At 31.8% G+C, this 24425-nt stretch overlaps 3 protein-coding genes across 4 annotated transcripts in view; all 3 read left to right on the forward strand.

Moving 5' to 3' along the window:
- Positions 1 to 14344: 14344 nt before the first annotated feature.
- LOC118450314 (uncharacterized) lies at positions 14345 to 21814 on the forward strand. The gene is made up of 23 exons (XM_085665026.1): positions 14345 to 14530; positions 15190 to 15358; positions 15436 to 15804; positions 15876 to 16083; positions 16164 to 16349; positions 16498 to 16649; positions 16718 to 16819; positions 17022 to 17139; positions 17211 to 17343; positions 17423 to 17654; positions 17738 to 17947; positions 18029 to 18140; positions 18207 to 18384; positions 18435 to 18601; positions 18960 to 19070; positions 19217 to 19438; positions 19512 to 19751; positions 19826 to 20178; positions 20265 to 20527; positions 20608 to 20794; positions 20871 to 21062; positions 21175 to 21386; positions 21445 to 21814. Exons 1-23 carry the CDS (start codon positions 14455 to 14457, stop codon positions 21621 to 21623), a joined length of 4371 nt encoding a protein of 1456 aa, XP_085521152.1. The 5' UTR covers positions 14345 to 14454; the 3' UTR covers positions 21624 to 21814.
- A 482-nt stretch (positions 21815 to 22296) lies between these two features.
- The window catches only part of LOC118450308 (uncharacterized), a 147627-nt gene continuing 145498 nt past the window's right edge, over positions 22297 to 24425 (forward strand). Inside the window, exon 1 of one of the 2 annotated variants that reach the window (XM_085665015.1) lies at positions 22297 to 22513. In XM_085665015.1, coding sequence (XP_085521141.1) covers positions 22396 to 22513 — 118 coding nt within the window. In that variant the 5' untranslated portion in view covers positions 22297 to 22395. The remainder of the gene's footprint in view (positions 22514 to 24425) is intronic. The other variant, XM_085665018.1, reaches the window with a different exon arrangement.
- Positions 23937 to 24425, forward strand: part of LOC146873195 (F-box only protein 7) — a 2489-nt gene continuing 2000 nt past the window's right edge. The window contains exon 1 of the mRNA XM_085665025.1: positions 23937 to 24425. This exon is cut by the window's right edge and continues 70 nt beyond it. Within this exon, the coding sequence (XP_085521151.1) occupies positions 24317 to 24425 (109 nt within the window). The 5' untranslated portion in view covers positions 23937 to 24316.

The following is a 24425-nucleotide window of genomic DNA, read 5'->3' on the forward strand; positions in this document are numbered from 1 at the left end:
TCCCTGCTCCCTCTCCTCTTCCTCATCCTACGTTTCCCTCTCTCTCTCTCTCTCTTTCCCTCTCTCTCTTTCTCTTTCACTACCCTTCTTTTGCAACACGGAACAGAACGACGGACGGATGAATGGACGCTCGGACAAATGGTGGCACGATCCCTCGCCTCGCAAAGTGGTGGAACTATGCGAGAGCCTGAAAGAGGCACCTACCTTTCCTCCTGCCCTCCCTTCCTTCCTTTCTTCCTACCAACCAACCAACCAACCAACCAACCAACCAACCTATCTACCTACCCACTATAGCAGCCACCGCTTAGGTTTGTCCTGATACTCCTAACACGAATACCGATAGTCGGATAAATCCCAAAAGACTGATCTTCCTTGGATGGTCCCAACTTACATCCCACATAATCGAATATAACGATACAATTCCGGATGAGAACGTTGATGAACATTACTTGAGGGTGAATGATATCAGCCACGTCGTTACTACGATCTATTCTACCTTCGAGTGAACTTAATTAATCAACTGACACCAAATGTTACTATGAAAAAGAGAACAAAGATTTATTTTTTCTTTTACTTTTTCAATATTCTAGTTCGAGGATCATCAGAAGTATCTGAAATAGGATTGTTAATTAAAAAATTTATATTCCGTTTTTAGGGAGAATACTCAATTTAATTATTAATTAGAAGAATGTTCTTTTCATAAAAATTTCGTTTATTATTTAAATATATTAAAAGAATAATTGTCATGAATATCGTTACTAAATTCTTTGTACAAAATTTGAAGTATTTGTTACAGCTTATATCTACTACGATGTCAGCATATTCCTCACAAAGCATTCTAAAGATAGTACAATCAATATCAAAGACTTCTCTCTATCCATCGTTAGTGGGAAGCTTCGTTGATAACCTCTTAGTTAATAAGTGAATACTGAACAAGTATTAGGCTGTCGAGTAACGACCGTGTAATCTTTTGCATTTTATTAGCAACAAGTACATTTTCTTATTATTATTCTCTAACCATGTAATTTGTATTACAACTTACTTGTTACAAAAAAAAAATAAAAATGTTCTTTTTTCATTGTTGAATCATACAGAATGATATAATTAAAAAGATACTCTTAAAAAAAGATTGTCATTAATTATATTTTTTTTATTTATATAACTATTTTTAATTTATTATATTTGGTTAAATATATATTTTCATGACAATAGTAGAAAACATTTAATCGAATAAAAATAAATTACAGTAACGTTGATTTACAATCCAAATTTCGAAAGTTCTGATCATACCATGTTATCGATTGTTCTAAACATTATTACACATACTCGTCAAATTTATATTCGACGGAATTCATTTTTCAAGCAAATTCTTTTTTTCACATTATCTGGAAAGTTAAAATTTACGGCGATAACGGATGATTTCTCTTGGTCGAATGTATCACCCATCGTTTTTCATTAAAACCACTTCTCTCTTTCATCTTCTCTGATTTCACGTGGAAAGTGACGAAAAGCTAGATTTAATCTGAAATATTATAAACCGTCTCTTATTCAGATTTACTTGTAATATCTCACTGTAACAAAAAATGAGTAGTACAAGGAAGAAGAAAAACACAAAGCATTAAACCGACCAATGATTTTCTCAACGTTCCATTGGAAACAAGATAATCACGTTTACTTGTTCGTCATGGCAATGCCAACTGGAAAGATTCCAACACTTGGAAAATATGCCGTTCCTTTTTTCCGACGACCTTTGCAGAAGCTTCCGAAAACGAGTTTTAAAACAAAAATACGAATTTGACCAAGGTTGAACGAACGAATGGCTTTTTCTTCTTTTTTTTTCTCTCGAAAGAATTTCGCTCGATCATCAGTCCTTCTTATTTCTCCTCCTGTAATAATCAACTTTGCTGTCGACGATTTATCATCGACAAGAACGATCACATGATCTTAAAAGACATATTTTTGCAGACGAGGAGAGCGAGTTCGTCGCGCGTATGACGATGATAATATCACAGAAAATTTTAACAAATCATCGCTTGGCTTTTTAAATATTACTGAGATATTATTAGTTTTTTGTAGTTATGTACAAGAAAATAATACTAACACTAATAAAAGAAGATATATTTAACGCTTAATAACTATTATGAGTGAAATTTTAGTTCGTGTGCATTTTGTTTTGATATTAAAAATTATGACGATTGATTTTTGGACTATTTATATATTGTATCAACAAAAATAAGTCAATTTTAATAATTTTTATTCATTTTTATCCTATTGATTAAGAAGATACTCTAACGTGATTTATAAAATCCATTTCAATTAAAAATAAAAACATAAAGATGAAGATAAGAAGTTTTGGATAAATTAATAAAAATCGTAAAAGAAAGTAGATACATCTACGTATAATAAAAATAAAAACAAATGATTTATTTATTCTTTTAATAATAGAAAAGTTAAATCTTTTCTAGATAAATAATAATTAATAAACCTTCGTATCATATTTTTCTCATTTATTTCTATTATAATTTTTAAAAGTATAGATTAAATGATCTGTCCATCATATGTTTATATACCGCATGTCTTTGTTATCGATAAAATATTTCAATGGCTTAAAACGAGCATGTTGCTACTACTTATTGAAGAAATTACTTTTCAAAGTTTCTAAGCTCGTCGCATAATAATAAGTCGTGCTTACTTATCAAGTCTTCGAACTTTAGACGAATCAAACTTAACTTTTTCACGATGTGTAAGCAACAAAATACAACCCGAAAAGAGGAGGTAAATTATTCGTAATTTTGATAGCATGTTGATGGAAAGAGAGAGGCAAAGAGCATAAAATATCATTTAACATTATCTACAAAGAAACATTCAAGTAAATCTGTAGAAAAGCTTTTGAAATCTTCAATTATTCTAAAAACTATAATGTAAGGTATTTTGAAATCTAAAAACTTTGTAGATTTCAGTTCATAAATCTAAACATATGTATAATAAATAAACTTGATAAATAGCCAATGGCCTTGATATTAGGCCAAGGTAACGAATAAGTATAAACTTTTCAAAGTAGGTGAATGTTCACTTATTTTTTTCTGAAAACCAATTTTATTTTTAATACATTCTAAACATACAAATGTATTTGTAACCTATACAGACTCTCAGAAATTAGCTCGTTAAATCAATAATAAACATATTTATTTTCGATAAATATCATTTATTAAGAATATCGTTGGTTTGAATCAATTCTCTGAACTTTTTCGAAAAGTTGATAATAAACAGATATGTATATTACATTATAAATAGATATATAATATTTTATCTTTTATCCCAAATGAATTTTGTTTTTATATTATGCAAAAATTTAACAATTCATAATTTTTCCTCATTTTTTTACAAATTATAATTTGAATTTCTTTCAAATAATGTATATACATTTTCGATGAATTTCATATTAAGATATTTCTTGGCTCATCAACGATTAGTACGTATCTACATGTTGGTAAAATTATCCCAAGACCGATTAAATTACACAATGTACTGTTGCTATTGCTATTGCTGTTAGTATTATTACTATCAGTGATAATATACAGAAATAAAGTCACCGAGAGCCAATGGTAGAAGAGCATTAATTTCTTCTATCAAAGATTTGTCCGCAAGTTAACTTTCCTTTAAAGGATTTTCGTTATGGAGATAGTGGCCACAATGTGACGACGATGATGTTGCTTGCTTCTGTTACCGACAACAGTATAATAATAACGACGCTTTCATGACAAGAGTAACAGCGATAGTAAGATAATCATAATAACTCTTTTATAAGAAGAACTCTCCTAGCACAATCGTATTTATACTTTCAATTCTGTTCAATCTGAAGAATATTTCATCAAAATCAAATCGGTAAAGTGTATAAGAATATATTTTGCATTTGTTTTAACTAATTAATTTAGCTAGTCTTTATTTATCTTCGTTAATTATAATGAAATTTTCTATTCTTTTCGAAAAAGGCATAACTGTAATACCTGCAAAAGAGATTAATAATTAAGCAAAGGATGCATTTTCTTTAGAAATTCTCACGAAATCTTTACAAAATGTTTTATATTGAAACAGTGAGAGCTATTGATTCGAAAAATATTTGATAGGCAAATAAGTATCCAATATTGAAATTCTCAGTATTTTATAGCTAGAGAAACAACATTATTACGCAACATTATTACTTTTAATTTACATTACTTATTGATTAATCATTGATTAATATAGTAGATTTATATCACTATTAATAGTTGCTTTTTTATATAATATAATATATATTATATTATATAAGAAAATAATTCTTATAATTTTATTACTTTTTATCAAAAAGGATAAATATTTTATACCCGTTTATTTATCATTAATAATCATAAATATAAATTATTTTTCTAATATCTACATAATTACTATGAAAACATAGAGTAATCAGTATTATTTATTTAGATATAACAGTCTGAAAATTCCTATATTATTTATTAGCCAACATTTAATAAAAATCTAGCGGATAATAGTCGATGCATTTTGACAATCAGATAATAAATGACTACATTTGTAAGATAATATTTAAGTTAATCCTAATTAATAATAATCAATTAATAATGCAATTGTATTAGTTTTGTAAAATAAATAAAATTGCAATGCCATACAAAGGAAAAAAATAATAATAAAATACACTGATAACTTTTCAAAATTCTTACGAAAATTTTACGAAATTATTCGAAGATAGAAACTATGAGGGCCATTGAATGGAAACGTAGAACGCGGAATGGATGTTGCGTAATAATGGCGTTACTTGCGCCGTTCATCTTCAATGTTGACTAGCACCGTTGCAGTGCGCTGGGGAATGTGCAACTGCGATAATGGTCGGCACTAAATTAATCCTCTTCTATGCATGTATGTGTGAGTTTGTTTGTGTTGGTACGTTTACAACTGAATGCATGCTCGTGAAATCAAACAACAACAACGTAAGGAGACCGAAATGTTGTCGCTGTCGTTGTTGTTGTTAATTCGGGTCAAGACTTAATTGTTATGTTACTAGTTTACCGATTACTATAATTATACTAATATAAAAAAAATATAATTAACATTAATTCATACACTTACACACAATTAATAAAAATCGAATATATTAATATAATCAAAGAATATATAATTAGAATAAATTATTAAAAATCTAAAGGAATGAAAAGTCGATTAGATAGAAAAATAATTATATTATCGTATACCTCATTGAGTAAAATTACGTACTAAAGATTCTTTTCTTTTCTGTGCTCTTTAAGAAACTTTCTCCCTTCCTCCCTCTCTCTCTCACTCTCTCTCTTTGTCTTTCTTTCTCTCTTTCTCTCTCTAACTCTCTCCTTTATTGGTGGCAACGTCAAGCATGCCAGTTAGTAGTGCTAATGCTAATTATCTTCATTAGTGTTCAGTTAATAATCCAACGCAAAACGTCGATCGGTTTGCACGATATAACGATCGAATGATCAGCACGTAAATAGTTTCGCTCACATACGTTCTGCGTTCTCTTGTAGGATCGTTTCATTATTTCGGAATTTGTGGATGGTTATTCGAGGAATTGCACTAGGATCGAAGCTACGAGGATTTCGGCTCATGAAATCGCTCGGAACGGCAGGAGAGAATGAAACAAAATGCAAATGGAGAATCGTTATGATGACTGTAGTTGGTGGCGAGAATATGTGAAATGGAACGTAATCGGTCGAAGTATAAAGAGACATAATCAAATTCAAAACAATCGACTGTTATGGCAATTTAATTGGTTTTGTTATCAAGGAAAGTGCGCCGTTCCTCTTCGTATAATTTCGAAAGAAAGAGAGAGGGAGAAGAAAAAAAGAGACAACGAAGGCGATAGCAATGCAACGAACACAAAGTAAACTTTCTGTTTTATAGAGAGACCATGTCGACGATGCTGAATTCAGAAATCGATAGTAATCGAATTGGGAATGTCGATGCTGGTGGTGCTGCTACTGGTCGGTTTAAAATGCAATTTCATACCTAAATTCATCGACTTCTGCATCGGGACTTTACGTATTCCCGGCCGTAGCTCTATGCTAATACCGCGCGAACGCGGAAGCTGCGGCGCATAAATCAGATTAAGCCGCGGTTAGGACCCACCTCTGTGAAAATGGGCTACGTGCTGATCCAGTTATCGACTACGACTTACTGCTTACTACAAGATAAAGATATATATATATATATATATATATATATATATATATATATATATATATAGGTAATATTAGCCTTTCTTGACAAATACAAGCATCAGTTCAGACATATAGCGGTCGAAACGTTTATCAGAAGAACAATTATTATTCCGTATGTTTAAAATAATATTAAAAGTCGACGAGAATGTTTTCATAATTGATCTATGACAAGTATTATCCTGAATACCTATATTGAATATTAAAAATAAATAGATATTCGAACGTTATGTAAAAAAAGACAAAAAATCATAATAGTTTCTTTCGGTCGTAACAATAACTTAATAGCTAGCAGACATAATCGATGTAACGAATTACCATAAAGGCACACGACATCGTTCTATTATTCGCTTCGAGCAGCATCTATAAATCTAGAAAAAGTGTGCTCGCAATTTCCAAGAGCAATTGCAACGATATACCTAGCTACCTTTAGCTGAATGAGCAAGAGTTGGTTAGTGAATGTGTATCTGTAACGCGTCCCCGTCGGTTACGTCCTAACAAACGAGCCTAAATCGAGTTTTCATCCTGATATTTTCTGACAATTCCCTCGTTGTCCTTGTTACGTCCTGTCACGCGCGCAATTTGCATCGAGAAACGTCGAACGCGACGTAACTCTACTGTCGAGTAACGATGGAAACCGAGCTCACTTAAAATTATGTAGATGGAAAGATAATCAATTCCTATGATGTTCGACGTAACGGTACATTAATTCTTAACCGTATAGAGTGTCTTACTATTTTATTCTACGCTTGAATACGCTATACTAGTTCTTGAGAAACGCGAAACTATCAAATCTAATATACATATTTAATTTATTTTTATAAAAATAAATTAAGCTTTTAGGAGTTGCTTTATTTAAAATTAGTTAGAATTTTATTGACAAACGAGGAGCTATAAGATCCGATTAATGTGTATCACTTATTTGCTTATTACGTTCTCGCATCGACGTTTCATGAACGTACTATTATAATTCGAAATTTTATATATATGAATCCATTTAATTCAAGCTACGTGTACTTGTGGCATTAGAATTTCTACAACACGCTTGTAAATTGGGTCAAACTATCAACCCGAAATTAATACGATATATACATATATATATATCGTGTGTTTGTGTGTGTGTATTATATGTATATGTATATGTGTATATGTATAGAATGTATATACGTAACTAGAATACCCTCGAATTACAAAGTGCAAAGTGTTCACTCATACGTACAACAATTCGATTTATATTGCATCCTCGAATTCAGAGTTACTGGTTATTCGATAAACCTCGTCCCTTCGGTGAAAAAAATACTGACACTCGAGCGTAAGAATGTATACACATACGCACGCACACACGCACATACACACGCACATAGAGAAAGAGAAAAAAAGAGAGAGAAAGAGAGAGAGAGAGAGATGTATGTGCGTGTGTGCGCGCGCCCTATATATATACACATATATAGATACACATATGCAGGTATGTAGGTAAATAAATAAATATTTATTCGCAAAATCGAGTCCGTGATTTCATGCTCGGCCGATAATGTTGCATGGCTGATCCTCGTTTACACAGCCTATCGAATACATATTCCTGTGCTCAGTTTTCATTTATTTTTTATTATGTTCTTTTTTGTGCTTCCAACGTACAGTTTAATTCTTCTTATCAGTTTCTCTTCTCTTTCTCTCAGAGAGATCTAATGAACGGAAAAAAGGCGAGGGTTGAATAGAAAAAAGAACAGAGAAAGAATACAGAAGAAAAAAAACGAAAGAGTTTAGTATTCGCTAAAATGGGCTGGGAAAACAAGATAGGATTCGTATAAGTGTTGCAGTGTATGGAATATGCATTTTCCTTGATAGGTGTTAACTCTTCGTACTTATTCGCACTTTCCTTCCTTTACTCTCTTTATCTATCTCTTTCTCTTCTATTTCTCTCTCTCTCTCTCTCTACCTCTCTCTCTCTCTCTCTCTCTCTCTCTCTCTCTCTCTCTCTCTCTCTCTCTCTACTATCTATCTCGATATTTTATCTCTCTCCTACAATTTGTTTTATTCACAAAATATACATAATATCTCAAATATTGTACGATGATAGGAACAAAGAAGTTTTTGATTTGAATTGAATTACTATACTCATCTTGATAAAGAAATTCGAATAATCGATAGTAGAAAAATCTTTCTTCATATTTCAATAGTGATAAACTGAAAAACAATTCACATTCTTTTTTTTTAGATTCAAAGAATCTTGTGTGTAATAAAAAAAAAAGAATGAAAAAGAGAGGAAAAAATAAATCGGTAGGAAAAAGGGAAAAGTTCTAGTATTTCGTTTATTATTTTTTCTTCTTTTTCTTTCTTTTTTTACGCAAGATATATGGTAGACGAAAAAAGCGATACTCTTGTCAAATAGAAGAATGAAGGAAAATAATGAAAAATGCTAAAAACAAAAAACAACCAACGAAAAAGCCATGCAACAAGCGTAACAATTAATTAAAACGCTCCCTTCTTAACAATTCATTTGCAAAACGTTTCTCTCGAAAATTCAACTCGTTTCTTTTATGCAATTATGCCTGCTGCATACGTATGTATGTATGTATGTATGTATGTATGTATGTATGTATGTATGTATGTATGTATGTATGTATGTATGTATGTATGTATGTATGTATGTATGTTTATACATGTACATATGTATCTGTGGACGTATTGCGCATGACATAACTACGACACGTATTAATGATCTGAGATAAAATAGGATCGTTTCATCCTTCTCTGTGTGTATCGCATACTATAATATCGCCAAAGTCTTAAAAAAATAAATCACTATAACCATGTTTAATCATATCTTTTACTCGTCTGCTTAACTAATATATTATTAGATTATTGAAAATGATACTTTATTTGATGGAACAAAGAATCTCTATTTCTTTAGCTCCTTCTCTTTTAATTTGATGATTCGAAAATGGTTTTTTACAATTACGTAAAAATTATTTCACCATGAGCGAAGATCGAAAAAGAAAATAGGCGATCTATTAAAAAAATGAAAAGGCACATTCATTAACTCTTTCTTTCGAATTAAAAAGATTCGTTATATACGTATGTACATACGTTGATCGAAATCTTTGGACGTTATACCTAGACAATATTTTTCATTTCTTTTTCTTTTTTTCCGACTTTCAACCTTAACGAGCAAGACGACTGCGTTAAATCAGAATGCAGACGGTAGTATGGGTGGGTAGTAGGATTTATCGCGAAAGTTTTCGAAGAAAGGACGGAAAGGGTCGCGCGTGTTCGTCCCGTTTACGTAGATTCCGTCGTCGAGAGATGGTGGAAATCGAAGAGAAGGATAGAAAACGGTCCAGAAGAGAAAGAGAAGGAGAGACTGTTAGAGAAGGGATGGTGGTTACTGGAGCGACCGTGGGGTGGCTATAATGCGGGTGTAACCTTGGCAACTCTCCCCCCTTCATTCTCTCTCTCCCTCCCTCGTACGCTCTTTCAACTGCTATCCCCACTACACAACTTTGTCATACCCTCTCTCTTTTTACTCGCCTATTTAACTATCTCTCGTTTTACCCAATTTTACAATTGTTCTTCCTCTGTCTGTTTTTGTGAACATATCTATATAAAGAGATAGCACTATCGAGATTTGCGTATTTATCTTTATTCTTTTTTTATCTTTCTCTCTTTTTCTTTTTATCTCACATTCCGCAAATAGAGCAGAATTGGAATGTGTCTTTACGTATGAACGTATGGTCCTTCCATAGACCAGCACTATTTTTTCTCTTTCTTTTTTTCTTTCTTTCTTGTTCGATCTCACCACCGAAGTATCAGTTACAGATTCTCTTCTTTCTTCATCTTCTTTTTGTTTTTCTTTTGCTTCCTTTTATCTTCTTTTTTCGTCGTGTCGGACTCAACGAGTCTTTCTATCTCTCTGTAACTCGTTTATCTTTTTCTTGTCTGTTTCTATCTCTATTTCTCGATCGTAGTTTCCATCCTTGTTCTTTCTTGTTTTATTCAGGCTCTCTCTCTCTTTCTTTCTATCTATCTATCTCTCACTGAGGCCATCGTAGAGCGTCGACTCGTCATAATGAATTTCTAGGCAAGAAATGTCGACTTCTAGAGAATGAGAAGGGGTAGAATATGGAATAAATGCAAGTCTCTCCAAGGACAAGAAATGAAACATTCTTGAAAAATGCGATTTTATTGTTCATCTTGTAGAAATGCCACTCGTATTTAAAGATGAATTCATACTATCCCTCTCTCTCTCTCTCTCTCTTCTCTCATTCTCTCTATTTCTTTTTCTCTTTCTCTTTCTCTCTAACGAACACTTTAGCTTTTCTCAGCACGTTTGCTACGATCGATTCTTTCTGGAGCACGCGCGTATTTGAACTCTAGGCGACATTCATGAATGGTGCACACTGAAACAAGTTTCAGACATAATCCGACATTAATTATAATTCGTATATGAAAAGATAAAACGTAATCTATCTCGAGTATCGAATTGAATGAAACTTCGATCAGATTTATGTTGTATTATCGATAAAAAAAATATTTTTATAGAGAAATTCAAAGTAATCAAAGCAATAAAATCAATGGAACGTAATAAAAACATTTCATAACTTGTTCATTGAATTGTTTTCAAATATCTTCTTTTCAAATATCCATCTCATTGTTCGTTTGTAATTTACATCATTAAAGAAAGTCAATTTATTTGCATTAGATCAATCGTAGGAAATATCTTTTCTTCGATTTTTTCAAATGGGGAAAATGTGATTGTTTTGAATCGATCATTCTGCTTAATTTGCTTAATGTTATAAGGCTTTGTTCATACAAAGCTTTCCATTATTATTATTAATATTCTTATTACTATTAATTTTATAAATCGATCGTTTATTATTAATATTCATGATAAATGAATAATTGATCCCATTATTACTAGAAATATAGAAAAAGAGAAAGAAAGAAGAGTTTATTTATGAGAAAATGATAGTTGAAGATAAGGAAAAATTGTAATTGTTCGAACGATTATAGCGACTCTCATATTTATTGAATAACCGATTGTCCTAATTTGGGACGGACATCGCAATAAACATTAATTACACTGCAACGATGATAGAAAAAGATAAAGAGATAGAGATAGAGAGAAATAAAAAAAGAGAGATATCATTGATCAAAATGTTTGTAGAGCATTCGAATATTAACATTATTATCGGTTTATCGATCTATTGAATCTGTTTAATGCGAACTTCAACGTCGTTATACGATTCGAGAAAGAGAAAGAGGAAAATAATCCTCGATGATGGCTTCAGTTTGGAGGCCGAAGGTCGTTCAAAAATAATTTTGATCGCGTTGTACAAGAAAAAGAAAGAGAAAAAGAAAAAGAGAGAAAGAGAGAGAGAAACGTATATTTGAACTTAGTTTTTCTATCTTCATATTTTTCACTATTCTTTCTCTCTCTCTCTCTCTCTTTCTTTCTCTCTCTCTCTCTCTCTCCCTTCCCCTCTTTCTCTTCCTTCTTCTTTCTTTTTACATCTTTCAGATTCTCGTACTTTCTCGCTTTGTATGTTTTGACAGGAGTGTTAACTAATCCCATGGTTTAGAAAAGAACAGAATAGATAGTCCAACAGAAATTAAAAAGAAATGCTGGAGAAACAGTAGCACTAACAGAAGTAGCTGCACTAGCAGAAGTGGCAGCAGCAATAAGACGAGATGAAAGTGGAGGAGAAGTGAAGAAGGAGAGGGTAATATAGGAGAAAGAAGAGAAAGGAGAGGAGAGGAGAGGTCTCTCTCTGAGCAGAAAAGGGTGGCATTAGGTCGAGGTCACCAGGACGGTGAAGCGATCGATGCAGCCTACCACCAGGCAACGCACAACCCGTGCTATCTTAACCATTATATTTTCATTCGATTACTTATCCCAGAACCTTTTGTATTTAGAAATTTATTTTCCTTTTACTGACCAAAAAAAATAAAATTTATTTTTAGTGTCTAACGAAATGTTCGTCCTATTTCGAAAAATTAAATCTCTTCATTTTGTGATATAAAATGGAAAGTTAGAGAGCAAAAACAATAATGAAAATGAATTCTTCAAATACTTTTAATACTTTATTTTTAAATGTGGAAACATGTCTAATGCAAGATTGATATCGACTTTCTAGTATATTTTTATGAAACATCGAAGTAGGTTGCAGATTGAATTTAGTTAAGGTCGATTTATTATTTTGATACAAGATTTTTTATATTTATTATCTCTATTTTCGGATAATAATTTTATAAGACGGTTGGATCGAATTAGACGAACATAAAATACTTAACGAAGTATAAAATTTTCGCTTCGAAATTTCGTCTCATTAAGATACTAATTGTATCTTAACGAGTAATACAGGTAGCACCATCTAGCGGTAGATGTACAAAACAAACTTGTCAATTATAGTATTAACTTAAACGTTGAACCGATACAATTTTTATTGGAAGATGGCTATCATTGGAAAAAAGTATGAACATATTCGATCTTTTTATAAACTAAAAATGATATTAAAAAGTTTATAAAATCTATAGGTATTTAAACAGACTCAAGATTTATTTTTAAATAAAAAAGAAAAAAAAAGATATTTTCTAAATTCAAGATTAAAAATCGTTATAATACATAAATCATGTAGTTTTATATTTTACAAAAAAAAACTCGTTTCGATCATATGATCGAAAGAACAGAAAAAGTTCGACAAGTAAAACAATCTCGAAGTTTCTAGCATTCATCTGTTAGGCTGTTTGGTTTCTAAGGTCATTCTGAATGCTTTTATAAATGTTCCGGTTGTATTAAATGTTACAGCACCGATTTCCAAATCACATTTTTACTTCTTCTTTTTTAACTGTATTTATAACATACGTAACGAAAGTGAGAGAAGATATATATATATATATATATATATATATATATACAGAGAGAGAGAAAGAGAGAGAGAGAGAGAGAGACAGAGAGATAAAAAGTAAATCAAATAATTATGCCGAAAATCATGCGAAAAATGATCAAAAATTAATTAAATGTAACGTGTATCATGCGAAGAAATTCGAGGCCTTATAATGTAAGTAAATTTTTTATTTTCTTTCATTCTTTTATCTTGATTATTTGATATTGTTTATTTTCTATAGAATTCGTACATTTCTACATCGACCGAAGAGGATTCTTCACGATCGATTGAACTCGATCTTTTAAATCCTAGGTATATTTTTAAACATGAAATTTATTTATTTTGTTTCTCAAATATTGAATTGCATTTTCAAAGAAAAACGCAACTTCGTCAACATTCGAAACAGTTTTTGTCATTCGAAACGCAGAATATCGATTCAGACGTTACACCGAATCTTCTTCAAAGATTTTTAAGCGATCGAAGCACACCTCGATTGGTTAATCGCCAATGCGTAGAATCAAAATTACGTAAGTAATGTAAGTGTTCACTAGCAGTAAAAATATTAGTGATTCATGGAAAACGATAAAATTATTTTAATCTAACTTATAAGTTGTTATTTCAAAGGAGTTTATTAATGTTCCATCATTTTTTTATGTTTATAGATTCGGGAAAGAAAAAGTTTATCACGGCGCAGGAAATTTCAAATAGCCAATTTACTTCGCCTTCCGATAAAAGGAAATATGAGGTAAAATGATTAAAGTTTTCCTATCGAGAAATTTATTTGTGATTTTCTGACAATCGTTATTATGAAAAAATAAAAAAAAAATCACACATTTCTTGTATTTTCTCTTTTCTTTTAAAAAAACATGAAATAAAATAAAAAAAGACGTTTCTTGTTTCTTTCAAAAACAAAAATAAAATACGAAAGACGATGTATCTCTCATTTTTTTTTCATAAGAGAAATTGAAATAAAATAGAAAATACAATATTTCTTTTTTTTTTTTTAAAGGAAAATAAAATAAAATGAGGGAAAACAAAATTCTTGTCTTCTTTTAAACAAATCATTGAAATGAAATAAAAAAGATAATTTGTTGTTTCTTTTTCTTCATAGTACAAGATAACTTTCGCAGAAGGGAAAAAATCTTACGAATGCGACAAGAAAGAAGAAGAAGAAGGAGAAGAAGAAGAAAGGAAAGTCGAGAACAAGGGAGATCTCGCGAAACTTTGGTAATTATTCAAAGAAGTTTCAGCCGATTTAGATGCGTGCAGAGGCGAGAATAAAAAAGTGTACGGCACGCTATCATTAAAAAAAATTCGTATGGTTAAAACGCCTAATGCGTTCTCCTGATAGTAGGAAGGAAAAACGTACACCACGAATTGTAAGGGCGTTACGTCGTAACAGCAAAAAATGTAAGACGTATTTTTTTAAGCTTTATCTCGACACTGGCCCGTTTTCTCTCTCTCTCTCTCTCTATATATATATATATACATATATATATATATATATATATATATATATATGTCTTGAATATATCGACAAGTCGATGTAGCTTGTCTTTCTCGTATATTCTCGGGTTTTGGAGCCAACTGCAGAAACTATAGGATGAAAACTCATATTTTTTAAGTTGAATATTCTAGTTTACATTAAATGTTGTATTACGATTCCTACAGTGTTTGTATGTATACATATATGTATGTATATGTGAATAGAATTTGCAAAAATTTTATTGTTAGTTTACTATGTGATTCTTCGATGAGGAAATAAGTAAACTCATGTTGTAATCACATTTGCAATTTTTTTTAGAGTACCCTGCACTGCAATTTACTCCAAGGCCTAATTCTCTCAAATACGGCGATAATTCAATATACTTGATCCTCTTCATCGTCTTCGTCATCGCCTATATTTTTTTTGAAAAGAAGATATCTATCAAACACATTGACAATTCACTATTACCATTACTACTGCTAATACCCGCAGTACGCTGAGAAACGGGCCAATCGAAGGACAAAGCATAAGAAATTTTGAATTCGTCGGAGCGAACAATTTAATATAACCTGGACATCCATAGTGTATCAAGAAGAAAACGTTAAAACGGCCTCAATCGAACGTCCAAGTAATAGTAAAAGCAGCGTCGTTGTCTTGTATCAAGGAGGATCTTTCGAGCCACCAAAGACATTTTCAAAGCAACTTGTTCGACTTTCAAAATCGGATATCACTTCAGAGCCTTCTCCTGTTAGGTAAATCACTTCATTTTATTATACTTTTAATCTTTCTAAAATAAGTCTAAATAAAATAAAATTGTGTTCTTTTGTAGAATAAAACTGATCGAGAGTCCAGAATATCGATCACCACATTATTCGATCCCACGAAGAAGAATTACTTCTAGAAGATATTCTCGAATATCGAGACAATCAGAACCTTTGAACGTGAACATTTATCACAAGAGCAGAGTGGTACAAGTTACACCTTCAACGAAAGATCACTGGACAGCAGCCGAAAGACCGAAGCAAACTGATCCAATTACTAGCAAAGATCCTGTTTCTAGTCACGAAGAAATTTTTAATTATAAACTTGAGGACTGTCAAAGAATATTAGAAAAGGCTTGCAAAAGTGATAGGCATTTAAGAGAGAAATGTTATTCTTCTAATTCATATAACTCGAAGCTGATGACTCAAAGTGTTAAGTGAGCTTTTTCTCTAATTAAAATATAAATATTAAAGGTTAATTAAAAATAACGGAGGACGTTCGTTATAGTACAAGAGAACAGGATAAAGGAGAAAATATGAAACACTCTATGCTGTCACCAAACTTGAATTTCTTAGTACAAAATATGGATGCGCAAACGCGTCCAAATGATATAAACGATCAAGCTTGCATTAGCATGACCGATATCGACGAAAGTAGAAGAGTTTTTCCGTTTCAGGCAACTCCCAGTGGGAATTTAAAAGTTATTCCAAATCAGGTACAGTCTTGATTCGTGTACTCGTCAGAAGTACAAAAAAATGTAATAAATATCCCTTTTAAATAAGATCCTTTTTTCAGATCGTTTTCGAATCTAAAAAAGTCAGTGTATTAGTGGCAGATCCACAGCACACGAAGGTTAACGTTAAGGCAGAGCTCAATAAATCTAACATCAACGTCAATAGATCTATTTCCGACCTCTCACCTAAGCACAGTTTAATCGATCTTCCTCCAGGAGTGACATCATCGGCGATCAATCATTTACAAGTAATATTAACGATCAAATTTCTTTTCTTGTCTCTCGATAATCGACGTTCTGTATTAATTAAGTATAATTTATATTATAATATTGTCACTTTGTGTTAAAAGTATTATGATTTAGTAATACTGCAGTTTTGAATATCCAACACAACAGGCTCATAAAAAGTTACCCGATATCCAAGTAGAGTATAAACCAAGAACACAGCCATATAAAGCTAAAGTACATCAGCCAGAGATGGAGCAGAATCAATCAATACAAGCTACGTCTAATCAAGTTTCTCCGATCCAAGAAGTACCTCTTTCTTCGTAAGTGCTATTTTATCTATCTATTACTTTGACATAGTATTCGTAATTATTTTATTGAATTGCATCAGGCTCGGTTTAATGCAAGAGGAACCAATCGATTGGAATAGTGTTATTCTTCCGGAAAAAACTGATTTGTATCAAGAATTAGCTAGGCGTATAACGAATTATAAGTAAATCTTTTGGAAATAATGAAACATTGGAATAATATATTATAAGCGTATGAAAAAATGCATATTCAGGATGGCCGGGAATTCGAACCCCGATCACCGTTATCTCGTGCGGTTCTTTAAACAAGCTAATCAAGAATCCAGAATGTCCATTCTTTCGTAACCTTATTAACATGCGCTCTAAAATATTTATGTATTGTTTAAGGAACGCTGATTGCATTATTCAAATAGATCAGGATGAATTTCACTGTCATCTTTTAGTTCTTCAAAGCTATAGTACGTTCTTCGATGAAAAGAATAGTAAAGAAATTGACTTGACTGAGGTAAGATTCTAATCCTATTTGTTACTTTACTATTTTTTTTAATACCTAATATAAATTTATCACCAATACAGAGCACTGTAACTTCGAAGGCATTTTCCATCATTTACGATTGGATGATTAGTCCAACGAGCGAAAGTTGTCATCTTCTACGTAGGGATAATATTTTGGAGATCTTTACAGCTGCTCAGTACCTTGGCATTAAAGGTTGTTCAAAGACTTTTAAATAATACTGATAGCTCAAAATTGAATATCATTGATCGAAATTAATTAAATTTTTATCTAGAGTTAGAAGAACAATGCTGGGCTTTTATAGATAATAATGAACTTTTTTCGGAGAATACTGCATTTATATTATATATGGAAGCAAAGAAGATTAATAATATTGCCGTAATGGAATTAATGGTTCCTAGAATCATGAAGTTTTTTTTGATGCTCGTCAGCACGAAAGATTTCTTGGAATTGTCCGTAGACGAATTATGTCTTCTGTTAAAATCAAATTATATTTGTGTTAATAGGTATATGATCTCGTAAATCATATAAAAATGTTTAAATTTTGCTATAAAAATCTTATAATTTCTAATTATCAAATTTCCTTTAGCGAGATGGAGATTTTAATGTCTGCTGTAAGATGGTTGATGCATGATTGGGAAAATAGAAAAAAACATATGCTGGAAGTATTGAAATGCGTTAGATTTGGACTTATAGCACCATGGCAACTCGTCGATGTAAAAAGAAATCCTGAGAATCCTGAATTCATGGAACTGATGTCTTATCCGGAGATACAGAAAATGGTAGACGATGGTTTGGCGTAAGAATCCTTTCTTTTTTATTTTTTTTCCACATATTTCTATAAAATGATTAAAAAAATAACTATTCTTGCAATCAAAAGCTTTGTTATTATCAAATATTGGTATGGCAATCAAACCGAAGATTATTATCACTGGATCGATTTACTTGGCCTGTCAGAACCAACCAACCGTAATTGGGCCGGAGAGGATAAGGTACTTTTATATTCACTCAATACATCTTACTTGATATTTAATAAATATCACTTATGATATTTCAAGAATTACGTGACATATCGAGAGTTCTTATTATATCTGGAGGAATATCAGAAGACAAAAATATCAGAATTAAAAACTGGCAAGCAGCAAATGAAACCAAATCCGCCTAATTCGCCTCCCAAGGATTATTGCCAACCAACTTATCAACAAAGTCATTGTAATCATATGACTTTAATATCAAGTATATATTATAAATCAAATATACCTAATAAAACAAATAATAATATTAAGGTCAAAGAAGTTGTCTGGCAACTAATATGGGAAGAGCTTCGAAATATTGCACGTCCAAAGTATCATCCAGTAGTTATTTACCTGCAGAATCGTCAACCGGCATAATGATGACACCGGAAATGTTAAGCGTGTACTTTAACAGCTTAGATAGAAACGACGGGAAGGTGGTGAGTAAGTCACCGGCAGACTTCTTGCAAAATACAACCAATTGAAGTCTATCTAAGAGATTAAAGAATTGAAACATTTGTTTAAGCTTAGCTTACCAAAGATATATTTCTGATAAGTTTATTTATCTTGTATTTGTATTTATATATACATTGTACGTCAATCTTATCGGATATACGTATATATGTTTAAATAATATAATTATTAATATATCTCTTGATACCATTATAATTCTTGGTAAATTATTTACAAATGAAACGATACAAAAACACTGATAACTTATTGGTAAGTCGTAACGATCAAGAAGTTCATCCTAATAATAATTGAAAACATGTATTCCTATTAAAATATATTTTTCAGAATGATAGAGTACAACAGGATCAAGAAAGAAATAATAAGCAAGTTAATTTTGACGTTAGATCCAACGTTGACGCAAAATTGCAAAAGAAATCCTGCGATCCAATCAAAAATGTAATACAATTTAAGTGAATTATATCAATCTAACGAATCGTAGGGGTATTAGAGTCTAGTATCAAACGATTATAAAATCATAACCATATCGATGAAATACATTTGTGCTCTTGATAATGAAAACAAAATTGGTGTTTGACTTATAGAACATTGAACAATTTAATTACGAGACTCGACAACAGAGTAACACAACGAATCTTTGTTACTATCGACAACAAGATTCGTTAATAAAAGAGCAGCTGAAAAAATGTAAGAAAACGAGATATTCCCATGAAAAGGCAACTGATTTCTCGAAGTCTGAAGAAGATGCAGCTACTACGATACAAGCTATGTATAGGGGTTATAAAGCTAGAAGAAAATATGACGAAGTTGGTAGAAAAATTGTAGAAAATTCTCAACTCATCATTTTTTACAGAAGACGTAGAAAATTTTATCTTCTAGATTAAAAGAACGTCATCCGAGAAGAAGCAGAATACGAAATGCATTGCTGAACTTTTATTAGCACCAGTGAGTCAAAAGGTTTATAAACCTTTGAAACCAATTAAAGTTTCAAACAGTTTGGCCAATCAGAGAAACAGAGAAAATAGAATACAGCAAAATGCAAGCCCGCGAAAGAAAGAAGGAAATCATTCGAATTTGTTAAATCAACAGAGTGTATCTAAGGATCTTGAAGGACTTCGAGTACGTAGATAATATAATTTAAATAAAGGTGATAAAAAGGCAATAAAAAATAAATTACAAATTATATTTTTCAGTTCGACATGTTCTTGCATGAAACATTGCCAAGTGAGCAACCTATGAAAATGTCTTATAATAATTTATCGAATTCAGTGGAGGTCTCAAAATTAATAAAGACGATAAAGTCTCCAACATTTTTCAATAATTGCAATGAAATAACGAGCTCTTTTCCACATTCGGAAAAAACTGATCCTGATGGTCCCTTTTCTCCGAGAATATGTATGTCTACACATACGGCTAATAACGCAACAGAAGAAAACGATGTTATCAAGAAAAATGGAATGCGTTATCAAGGTGGAGATAATATACAACAATTTTTACCGAAATCGAAGAAAGTTCAAACTTGTGTTTGTAATTACAGGAGACCATTGTGAGTGACTTATTCAATTATATATTTTACTATTAATTGTAATAACTGTAATTTAATACCTATTAAACTATCAATCCTTTTAATAGACCACAAAGATTGAGCAACAGTTTTTTAGGACCTAATATTGACAGTTACTTTTTGGATAATTCTTTATTTTATCCTGATCGTGAATCGATCCTAGTCTTTGGTGGTGTCGATCCTCATGAGGGATACGGTCATTCTGGAAATACCGGGAAGGATATTTATAGATTCAAACCAAATGAAAATTTATGGGAATTCGTTGAAGAAATTCCTGAGCCACGACATCATCATTCGGTTGTTTACCTCAAAGGTCGTATCTATCTAGTAGGTAATGTGTCACTTAAGGCCGCTATTAATAAGATTATAAAATGTAGGAACGAAGCAAGGAGGATTTGTTTTGTTCGATAGGAGGAGCGGATCCTCGAGAAAACAATTCTCAAAAAAAAAATATCGTAGTTGGAACGGTATGGAGCTACGATCCTACTACTAGAGTTTGGTACAATGAAGAAGATATGTTGACGCCAAGAAAGAATTTTTCTCTTGTAGTCAGCCATGGAAAGATGTATGCTATAGGAGGTCAAGATAGAAATGGAATGTGAGTTAGTACACAGCCAAAGAGCATATTTTTCATACATAACGAACAACAAGACGATTCGTTAGCATTTGTTCAGAGCGTTGAGGAGTGCCGAGGTCTTCGATCCATTGGAATCTACATGGAGAAAAATACAACCTATGTGTACAGCTAGGGTGGGTGCTGCTGGTATAAAATATCGAGATTTTATTTGGGTTGCTGGCGGCATGACAAAATCGAAGAAAGAACTATTCTCAAAGGACGTCGAATGTTACGACCCAATAAAGAATTCGTAAGTTCTATTTCCATTTAGATCACGTATCATAGTAATTTCTATATTTTCTAGTTTGTTATATCGACCCTCCTTGGCGATCCATAATCTTATCAGTTCATTTAAATTATAGATGGTTAAAAATGAAACCATTGAATTCACCAAGATGTTTCGCCACGCTTTATGTCGTTTCCGATTGTCTTTATGCAATTGGAGGTGCTTCGACTACAAAAAATAGTACCGATAGCATAGATCGCATTGATATTTGGGATCCTCATCTTTGCGTATGGAAAGAAGAAGCAAAAATGTCGATTGCAAGACATGATCATTGTACAGCATCAATAGGTTTGTATTTATTTGTCTATAATTTAAATAAGACACCAAATATTGATACTCTTTTTAGGTGCCCAGTTATTAATAATTGGTGGTGTAACAACAGTCTTTATGAAGACATTGAGTAGCGTTGAATGTTATTGCTGCGAGCAGGGCAAGTGGATAACAGGCGTGTCACCTCTGCCTTATGCCATTTCCGGTCACAGTACCGTAACATTACCTCCGGCAAATCTTTTAGTTAACTCTTGATATTATGTAGAAAGCGAATTAGAGAGAGAGAGAGAGAGGCATTCAACAATTATATGTTTTTAATATCGAATTCATGTGTATAATTTATCAAATTATTTATACGTTACTTTATTCGAAGTTGAAGTGAATGTGCCTGTATAATAAAGATAAAAAATCATTTCAAACGTCATCGATTAATCTTGAAACTAAAACAGAAAGATTGATCACGTAAAAAGAAGATAATTGCCTTAATATGAAGGTTGCTATCCTGTTCTCATAAACCTCCCATTTATCTTGAAATATTTCAGAGAGATAAAAGTAAGAAGAAAGAAAAACACTTGGCAATGAATTTTATTGATATAAGGTGCGACATTAAATCTATGATTAGATGTTTCATATCTATCATTCTTTCATTTATATAATACAATGCAACTTTTTGTATGCTTAAACAACTTTCTACTTTTTTTTAATTTTATAAATCATAAATTAATATCGAAAAAGTATTTATATTGCATGATAGTACATATCGAAATTTGTTTTTTTATCATCTCTAATTTAATTCTTAATTCGTAATTGTTTAGAAACTCAATACATGAATCGATAGCAACAATGATCTTCCGTAATCTCAGCGAGGTGTCAGCACTACATTTCTACGACTTGTAATGCCATCTGACGAGAGAAATACACAGCGAGGAGTCACCAAGCGTGCGTGGAAGTTTCGAAAAAGAGGTTTCGGATTCGAATACGACGAGGTAAGTGGCCATCGTGCGGATTAACGCGAATTAACCTGAAAATGGCCGAATCGTACGACTCTGGGGTGTCAAGTATAGTGACTAGTGTCGTGTCTCACGGACAAGCAAAACTACCGGATACGAGCGAGGAAGAGGAAACGATAGGACGCACCACTCCTGGTGAGTAAAACCAACCTAGAATATTTTCTATGTTCCGTACTTCTCAAGGAGTTTATTCAAACCGAAGTGTCGAGCGCGACCATGCAACAAGTGGCACGGAGCGCTCTTGCATGCCGGACAGGTACGTAACAAGGATTTACGTTACCTCGATCCAAATAAATTCTTTTATTTTATTGAAATTCTTTTATTTAAAAATAAGCCATACATTTATTATGAGAAATTGCTATAAAATGATTACTTTTTCGAATATGTTCGTTAAAGTAATTATTATGTATGGTATAAGGTACTGAGAGTTTATGAGTTACATGCTTATTAAATATAAACTTTCTTTGTTATCGATACGAATTAGAGAAATATCTTAAATAAATAATACAACAAAGACACACGATGTCGGTTATCGCACTATTTCAATTATTAAATAAACACAGACTTCAGATGTGTCATATTGTTCCTTTCATTTTATCATCAATATTTTCATGATCAAACATAGTTATTATTTGTTTATAAATATTTGATAATTATAGAAGATTTCTTCGTTGTAAAATTTAAACTATATTTTCATAAAAAAAATGTTTATAATCGAAGTATCGAACGAAGGAATTCGATTTTCAAAGACGAGTATCTTCCGCGGGATATATTCACGGTGATGATTCGAGCGGGAAAATTGTTGAAACGTTTTTTAATAAATAAATATCTTGAGTAAGTCGAAGAAACTTCCTCAATCATGAAAATCATCCGTATCGTGACGAGAAAAAGCCCAGATAATATTTCTCAGGCTTACATCACTGCCAAAGAGAAAGATTGCTGCCGGTCAAATGGACGGGAGATTGGGAAACGGTTTGTCCATAGCACATAGCATGGCGACGATGGTGGATAATATTTTGTTGTCGATTTTGCATATATATATATATATGTATAAATTGAAATTTTATTCAACGATTTTATTCTAAAAGTTTTTATCGAAGTGTATGTACGATTCTCAATCGTATAGATCTTCTAAGAAAAATTTACTTTCTCGTTTTTGTTTTTTTTTCCTTTTTTTTTTTTTTTAACACAGGAGATATTGAATCATCATAGATTCGTAACGGAAATTGATCGGTCCAATCAATACTTCATTTTAATCGATTTTATTTCGACATCCTTTCGTTCTTTCGATTTTTTTATTTTGTTTCTTAGCGAAGTGATTTTTTAAGAGAATATCGATAATGATGTTTGAACGATAAGATCTACTAAATCGATCGTGATTGTCGGATAACATCATCTTTCTGTAGGACACGCGAATATTCGCTCTTACGACGCACGATAAGGATAAAGTTAATGGAAAATATTAGATAAGGAAAGTGAAGATGATAACTTATCAAATGATAAAATTAGATACTCTGACAAAATTTTTCACATCCTATGTACGGAGAGTATTGAAAGGTATTTTAAATAGTTAACAATTCGAAGAAAGAATAATAATTCAACAGTTTACATTCAAAGAAAAAATAATAATTGGATCGTCTTTACCGACCGATGATAATCCAGTTTCTTTATAAAATTCGTTTCTTTATTAAATTATAAGAAATAGTTTAAATAAATTATATAAGAAGTGTTTTTTAAAATATTTATATTTGTTATTTTATGAAATATAAAATGTCAATAATTCTCTGTTTATATTGTTGCGTTCAGTAGAGGTCGCCACCTCACATACAATGTTACACACATTACCCCTTCGTTAGTGAAAGATAAATCGTTGGCTTAAGATGTGTTTTGATGCGTGATCAAATTTGAAGGTTAGAAGTTCAATCTAAAGTAAAGAGTATGTCTGAATCATCTTTAGTCGAAGATAGTACATCTATTAAGTTGGCATCTACATTAGAGAATTATCTAAAGAAATTGGACGAAACTACGATTCATCATGAGTATATGA

The sequence above is a fragment of the Vespa mandarinia genome, chromosome 2, assembly GCF_050613455.1.
Source record: "Vespa mandarinia isolate Hongniang chromosome 2, ASM5061345v1, whole genome shotgun sequence".
Classification (NCBI taxonomy): domain Eukaryota; kingdom Metazoa; phylum Arthropoda; class Insecta; order Hymenoptera; family Vespidae; genus Vespa; species Vespa mandarinia.

Excerpts from the sequence above, each read along its gene's own strand:
- LOC118450314 (XM_085665026.1), top strand. The coding sequence starts at position 14,455 with ATGCGTTCTCCTGATAGTAGGAAGGAAAAACGTACACCACGAATTGTA. Across the intron at positions 17,344-17,422 it reads TCAGTACCTTGGCATTAAAG|AGTTAGAAGAACAATGCTGG; the intron begins GTTGTTCAAAGA and ends ATTTTTATCTAG. Across the intron at positions 19,071-19,216 it reads CCTGCGATCCAATCAAAAAT|AACATTGAACAATTTAATTA; the intron begins GTAATACAATTT and ends TTTGACTTATAG.